An 8309-nucleotide genomic window follows, 5' to 3' on the forward strand; every position below is an offset into this window, starting at 1 on the left:
ACTGGCTCATGTGTTGGAGGAGATGGTGAGCAGAGTCGTCACTCTCGGAGGCAAGCCAAAAGGCCAGCTACAGTGGGAGGTAGAGGCAGCAATCAAGGTTCAGTGTAGAGAACGTCAATGGGGCAAAGCCTGATTCTAGCACAAGGTCTGCATGGTCTTCGACCTTAAAATATTGCTTGCTGGATGTGAGAGTTATACTAGATCCATAGGTGCAGATGAGAAGAGGACCACAGCTAGTAGATATCCTTACGTGAATTCAAAAGATATTCCTTCAAAGGAGCGGTGATGAGCCAGAGTGGCTCAGGAGATTGTTAGGATGGGTCCTGATGGTGGTAGAAGAGGCACTGTGATGGAAATATGTTGGGGTTTTGAACGTGTAGGCCTTTCTAGCTCCCTTGAAATCATACCATGTCAGCACTATCTATAATCCCCATAGTACCACTATAGGAGAAATATTATTGTACTCATTTTACATACAAGAAACTGGAGGCCTAGAACCATTAAGGAACTTCTCATGATCATTTAGTCAGTGGGTCTCCAACTAGGCAAAATTGCCTAGAGAGTTTTAAAAATCCAGATGTCCAGGTCCCTCCAGCTCAATTAAATCAGAATCTCTAGGGTGGAACCCAGCATAGCTTTTCCATTCCTCCCAGCTAAGAGCAATATGCACCCAAGTTGGAGAACTGGGGTAATAAGCAATGGAGGCTAGACCAGACCCAGGTGTGTCTAACTCTAAGCCCATGTGCTATTCTCTATGCTACATGGTGAGGAATTAATGCCTATAATTCGGCAAGTTTCCTGGTCAGTAAGGGAGACCCCAAAACACTCTGACAAAGGCACTTATCAGAAATCTGTAAGTATGAAAGAAAGTGTGTGAGGCCTTCATGGGCAAGGCATTATTACTAAGATGCTAGCATAAGACCTTGGAAAGCCAGGAGATGGAAGCCAGAGTATGGAATGCAGGAGATGGAATGCTCGCATAGTGAGACAATGGCGCTGATGAGCTGCTCCAGTTATAAATACATTGACAGAACACAGGGGAGCATACCGCTTTGGAGAGCTTATATTACCATGCCAGAAGCAGATCTGACCATAATGACTGAATCACTGCCACCTAATGCTCAGACACAATAAAAAAAAAAAAAATCAGGCTCAGTAACAGTCCTTGAAATAAACATACATCTTTTTTTTTTCAAAAAGCATTTTCAGCAGTACAGTAATATCTCCAAATGACAATAGAAGAAAACAAACTATCTGAGGAGAAAACCCACCACTAAGAAAGCAACATGAAATCATTTCCCAAAGCTTCTGAATGGGAAGATCTTTTCAGAAGCTTTTGCTGCTCCTTGTTCTCAATTAATGACAATTTGCATTCGTATTGCATTTAAGAGATCATAAAGTACCTTTTATGATCCTCATGAAGATGCTATGAGGTGGTCATTATTATCACTCCCATTTTCAGATAAAGAAAACAAAGGTCAAAGGTCAAGGGGCTTCCAAAGATGTGTCAAATCCAGGACTAACATTTGGGGCTTCAGATTCCAGTGCTTGCATTTGCTTCTCTCAGTCATACTACATGAGGTGAGCTAAATAGATTTTTCTCAAAAGTCCTCCAAGCCACAGAGATCTTCCTAAATCCTAAAGGCTGCCTAGAGGTATCCCTAAGGCTTGGTTCTCAAAGCATGTTCCCAGGGAGGCAACTTCAGCATCACCTGAGAATTTGTTAGAAAATTCCTGGGCCTGCCCCAGACCTACTGAATCAGAAACTCTGGGGTGGAGCCCAGCAGTCAGTTTTAACAAGCCCTCCAGGGGATTTTGTTGCTTGTCAGGTTTAAGAACCATTGGTTTATGAAAACTCCACCTCCTCATCTTTCTGAGCAATAGCTAAACTAGGACTTTCTAAATCCCAGATCAGTGCTTCTTACACTTTAATGTGTGTATGAATCCTCTGGGGATCTTCGTAAATTGCAGAGTCTGATTCTGTATGTCTGGGGCAGAGTCTGAGAGTCTGCATTCCTAATGAGGTCTCAGAGAAAGCCCATACTGCTCTCCGTGGGCCACACTTTGAACAGCGAGGCCCTAGACCACCCTCAGCATTGCTGAGTCCCGTAAGAAGTCCACATAACAGCACATTGCCAGGTAAGCCTCTGGGAACATCTGTCCAACATAATTGTCTCACTTCAATATACACTGTGCTTGCTTTGTATGAAAATAAAACTGAAGACAGGAAAGATCATAAAGGCTTGGAAAAATCTCCAAGGGTTTACTTTAGGCCAGCCTGCTTTAAAAAAAAAATAGTTCTGACACAGATGACCTCCATGAGGCCAGGCCTTGCCAGGAAGAAGATCCCAAGCCAAATCTCTCTGACCCCATCCTTCTTCATCCTCACCCCTCCCATTCTTGCTCCTCAGGCCAAATCAGATGATATCTGAGACAGTCTCAAGTCATCAGTGTGGGGGACAGCTGAAGAGGGCAGAAAAGGACAGAAGTCTACAGTATGCCTCACCCAGTGATGTGCCAGACAACTGGCTTCCAAGAAAAAAAACTGATTTGTAGCATTTGCTGATTTCCATGGTGTAAATATTCCTACCAGAGCTGATTTCAAACTATCTATGTGCGATCACTCCACATAAAGCTGGGAAGACATGCACATAACTTGAGGGACCCAGCTCACACTGTGTTCTCACACCCCCTTTACACCTTGAACACCAACTCCTTTCCCCATATGCAGCCTCCAGCTCATGTCCCCAATTGGCCCTGCCCTGGCCACCTACTCCCTTGAATCGCAAGGGCCAACACAATCTCTGGCACCATCTCTGAGGAATCTCATTGCTCTAGTTTTGAGCCATGTACCACCTGCCAGGAAATTGGCGCCACTGCCTCCACAGCCACTCAGTCAGAAAGAGAGGCCTAATCTCACCATGCTGGCATGGGGCATGATACATGGGGGAAGGCAGCAATCAAGAAATGAGCAGCTAATACCAACCTAGGATGGTTCTGTAAACCTGAAAATAACAGGGAAATTGTCTATTTCCAAAGCTAACAGGGACGTGCCTGAAAACTGTCTCTTTTCCATACAGGTACATGTATGGAAAAGAGATAGGATATAAATGAGGGTAAATCTCAGCTCTGCCTCCTCTTAGAGTTGTATCCTCAGGAAAGTCACTTAACCTTGGCTTCTTCATTTGTAAAATGAGAATAACATATAGTTATTTTAAGGAATAAAGGTAACTGTTAGCCATAATAGTGGTTAACATCATCATGACCCATGTGTGATTTTCACAGGCAGATTCTCAGAACAGAAGTACAGCATTGACACTCAACTTGAGAAGGACTGGCTCACTGTTTCTTCAAAGGTGCCTCCAGGGGAGAGGTGAGAGGGTGCTGGAAACAATAAGCTGAAGCCTTTCCTCTACATATCCTGGGCCTGAACCAACCCCTCAAAGCCTCCCCAGCTCTCTGGACTCCTGCTTCGAAGGCAACATGCTAGTCCCATCAATCACAATGTGCAGCATCCCCCTTTCCACTCTGCCCTACCTAGAAAACTCCTCCTTATCCTTTGAGGTTTTGCTTATATAGTACCTCCTGAACAGTAGCAATTGGGGCATCTGGTTAATGTCCAGAAATTTTTAGGAAGTATCTACTATGTGAAGTGCTGTACTAGGCCTTGAAGTTACAAAAGCAATTACAGTAGGTCCTCAAATAACATCACTTCATTATAAAGTTTATGAGATACTGTAGGATTATATCAATTGGCCTCAATTGTATCAATTAGTCTATGATAAAACTGGTTTCATCATACATACTTTTGCTTAGTCACAGAACCTATCAATGATGCTAAGTGAGGACTTACTGCACAAGCATGCCCACCATCAGGTGCTCACCATGTCATGGGGGTAGGGAAGCAAAACAAACAAGAAAAGGTCATTTCAAGAAAATCGGATAATTTATTTGATATTTTGCTCCTGGGCACACAGCTCAACTATACTTCCCACCTTCTCTTGCAGTTAAATGTGACTGTATTCTGGCCAATGGTACATGGGTAGAAGTGACATACACTACCTCTAGGCCCTCCCACAAAAATCTCCTGTGCAATCCTTCACTCCCTCTCTTTCCCCATGTGCCAGCTAAATGGAGAGGATTCCAAACATCCAGAGGAGGGCAGAGCCACAAGACAGCAGAGCCTGGGTTCCTGAGTCATTACCTGGAGAACACCCATATTGGACTGTTCGATTAGCCAAGAGTATATTTTTATTGTACAAGCCACTGAGAGTTTTAGAGGTACTTATTACAGTGATTAGCATAGCATGCCCTAACTAATATGGTAACTATGGGGACCCAAGGGAACATTTCCTTGACTGCTCTTGTAGTGTAACACAAGTGAAGATCAAATATGTTTAGTAGTATAAAAAAACTTACTGTGATATGCAAATAATCAGTCTTTTCAAGATGTATACGTCTTGAAATCTCATAAGAATATATAAAATACAAGTTGTTTTTGATGAACTGGTTGTTGAGGAGAACTATGTGAAAGAGATGTTTTTGTCTCAATTTAAAAATGAAATATCATAATGTCTGCAGGTAATTTTTCTATCTATATTTTCTTCCATTGTTGTTCACTATGTTTACATATGTCCAAATTATCACTTTCACAAGACCCAGATTAAAATCGCCCTTCACTCATAGTCTTTCTTGGTCCCTTTTGTTATGACAGGTCGTTCAGTAAACCAAGGCCTAATCTATCACCTGGTTGTAACTCAGGCTTTTTGGAAATAAAATTAATACAATTTCTTAAAGTAGCTACTAATTTACAACAGAAGGTTACACAAACACTAGAAGGAAAACAACTCACTAAGTCTGAAGAATACATCATACATAGCATGGCTAACTCCATCTTTCAACAGAAACTACCACCAATATTTAAAATGTGCTCAGTAAAACTCAATGGCATAGGAGTAGAAAATCATTTGGGTCATATTTTATAGTATTTCAAGCTAGGAAGTACATATGAATAATCTTCTAATGCAGTAGGTCCCCCCAAAAATACTAAGCATGAGACTCTCCTGGGGTGCTTATTAAAATATAGATTCCTAAGCCTCACTCTAGATCTACTGTATCAGCCCCTATGGAGAAGGTGCCTTGGAATGTGCTGCTGCTGTCATTACTGGTCCATGAAGCACAGTTTGAACAGTGAGGCTCTACCCAACACACATGTTTATATACCTCTAGATTCAATTTTCACTTAGAGAATTTTCAAAGAATCACTGCTTATCTCTGGTAGAATTTTAAATGAATTTATTGTTTCTTCTCTCTCTTTTCTCAATATTTACTGTTCTGTATGCTTTCCTCAATGAACATATATTGCTTTTGCCATAAGAAGATATCATCCTAAAAAGAACAACTGTTCTTCAAAGTTGTCTAAGTGTTTCTGTTGGTGGGGATTGGTGTTAAATTTTACTCCTAGGACTTCTGAAGGTGCCTTTCTTTTTTAACATAACTTCTGACAATATACCTTGTCTAAGTCCAAATAAGAAAATATAATTTTTAATCATGTCTGGCAATTGGACTAGTAAATTCTCTTTATAAACTAGTTGACCTTTCTGTGCCTCATTTTCTAGATGTAGTCAAATATAAATGGCTTCCTGAAGATGTAAAATTCTCTTTCCTGGGCATTTTTAGGATTTCCTTGGTTTTGTAGGGGTAAAGTAGTAAGGCAACAAATTCTAAAACATTCTTTCACGTAAGAAAAACCTGACAGTTCCTGAAGTTGTTTCATCAGTGCGATTTTTCTACAGCTCTGAGTGATCTTATGTCTTTTCAATATAGGTACTTCAGTTTATTGCCACAAAATGGCTTATTGGCTAAAAAGAAACCAGAAAAAAAAAGGCAACGAAAGACCAAGAATGAGCTGGGGGGAAAAAAAAAGTCTCAGAAAATAACATCATTATGTAACTAGTTCCCAAAACTAATAAACAATTTAGGTTTTCAGAGAGAAAAGTATGAAGGAGGGCCAGAAATAAGGAGCAAAAATCTTATATAATTGCTGTCATTGCAGCAAATAAATTGCACTAGATGATGGTTTTGGCCAATTTGTCACAAAGGGCACCATGATTTTCCCCAAGACTCTTCTGATATAACTTTCACTAAAAACAGTTTTCAAAGGAGGGGAGGCCTTATAATTTTAAAGGAAAAACAGAAGTCACAGTAAAATACATAAGAAAGCTCTTACTTCTTCCTCTCAGAGCCTAATATCCTAAACAAATCCTTAAAGTACTGTGGGACGCGAACCACCACGTTCTCTGAGGGGCCAATGTCTTTCAGGTCGGGGTAGAGTCTGGTATCAATGACCTTCCTGATGTAGCTCAGCCAGTCAAACTAAGGAGAAAGAGAAAAACAGTTAGAGAACCTCTTGCTAGACAGCAAGCAAGGAGAGAGGCAAACATAGAGTCGGCTGAACATAATCCACTGCTTGTGATTTCAGACCAAATAATTAAAGATGCGACTGCTCACACCTAGAAAATAAATGCCTGATCCCCACCACCCAGACCTACTTCCTGAATCATAAATGGAATACGTGTTCTGTACCATGTGCATACGGACAACACATACAGACTCAACAGGTAATACCTACGCTTGCTCCCCCCGACCCCTCCAGCACTGCCCCTCCCTTTTCAACTCTCCCCTCCTTCATTCTCTCTCCCCCTCTTGTCCACTCCCCCGCATTCTATGCTCTCCCTCTCTCCTTCCCTTCTTTCCTGCTCTCTCCCTCCTTCCTTCTTACACTCTCCCTCCCTCCTGCCCTCACCTTCAGCCCTCGTTCTCCCCTGCACTCTCTCTGGCTCCCATACCCACTCACTCATCATGTCCGCACAGACACAGAGGCCCAAGTACATCATGGCCTTCCCTCTGGCACAGCCTTCTAACACAGGGGAAACAAGGAGCAACAAAAAGTAACATATGTCACCTCTTCAGAGCATCACTATCTTGGTGTCTTTAACTGGCTACCCCAAAGGTCATTTCCAACCTCTTTCTTGTTTTTGCTCCCTTGCCTGCTTCCATTATTGAAATGGAAAACCAGTTACTCACTGGCCCAGCCTTCCCTGTACATAGGGATGGCTACATGCCCCAATTCTAGTCAATAAGAAATAAAGGGAAGACGTCTGGGGATATTCTAGAAAGGCTTTGTTTTTTTCTGGTAAAAGAGTCAGATGTGGCCATCCCTGGCCCTTCCTCCTTCTTCCTGCCCTGATGGCAGATATGACATGTGGATCTGTGGTAGCCACCTTGCAACCTTGAGTCATCAAACATGAAATCGAAAAGCGAATACAGTAACGTGGAATGCAAAGAAAGAACTTGGGTCTTTGACAACACTGTTAAACAGCTAAACCAACACCAACAGCCTCCTACGTCTAGATTTTTGTCATGCGAGAAAAGGGGCTGTAAGTTTTCAAGCCATCTTGGAAAGGTTTCCTGTCCCTTATAGCAGAAAACATCCTGATTCACAGACAAGGGATACTTTATCTTCGTGGTTGGTTATGAGAATAACCAAAAAGACTGACAGTAAGTTTTACAATACAAAACTTTACACACAGATGAAATACAATCACTTGTAACATAAAAAGTTAACATAAAATTTCCTAGATTGTTGTCACCAACCTGGGGAATCATAGCACTCAGTTGGGAAATGTTCATTTTGTTGTACATGGCCTCGCTGGTTCGGTTTTCATGTGGAATCATTATCTGTTAGGAAAAGACTTTGGTTATTTTTTTCAAAGGAACCATTTCTTACTGCATGACTACTTTCTGCATGTGCCAAAACATCTGCATAGTTTCATACAGTTTTTCAAGATTTGGGTGTGGTGCCGAACTTGGGAGAGAAAAATAAAGACATCACATTAGGCAAGAGTAAGAAAATAAAATTTCCTGTCCTGTTCAGTGTGAAACATTGTCCTCGACATAGAAATAACTACCCAGAATCCCTTCCTCACCTATAATGTGGATGGACAAAATCTATTACTGGTCCAGTTTTGAAAGGCAAACTGAGGATGGTCAATTAAGATAAACATGTGACCTTCACCTGTGGTATACAGATACTGATCTTGGTGTTTCACGAATCACAGACCACCCCTCATCCTCAGGGTCACATTTTCACTGAAGAGCACTAGACTATCTGGATACCACTGCCATCTGCAATCATTCTATCAACAGCTCATTCCCTCACTTCCCCTCTTCCCTCTGGTTTCTCTGGCCTTGAGATTACCTTGGCCTCACTGCTGAGGGTATGGGTTCAATCACTATCCAGACACACA

The 8309-nt window shown here is 41.7% G+C and overlaps 1 protein-coding gene across 1 annotated transcript in view; it reads right to left on the reverse strand.

Moving 5' to 3' along the window:
- The window catches only part of PHEX (phosphate regulating endopeptidase homolog X-linked), a 173351-nt gene that overhangs the window by 118742 nt on the left and 46300 nt on the right, over positions 1–8309 (reverse strand). Inside the window, exons 8-9 of the mRNA XM_006911611.2 lie at positions 7657–7740; positions 6230–6375 (exon numbers count right to left, since the gene is read on the reverse strand). Coding sequence (XP_006911673.1) covers positions 6230–6375; positions 7657–7740 — 230 coding nt within the window. The remainder of the gene's footprint in view (positions 1–6229; positions 6376–7656; positions 7741–8309) is intronic.

Source organism: Pteropus alecto, unplaced genomic scaffold, assembly GCF_000325575.1.
Source record: "Pteropus alecto unplaced genomic scaffold, ASM32557v1 scaffold23, whole genome shotgun sequence".
Lineage (NCBI taxonomy): Eukaryota > Metazoa > Chordata > Mammalia > Chiroptera > Pteropodidae > Pteropus > Pteropus alecto.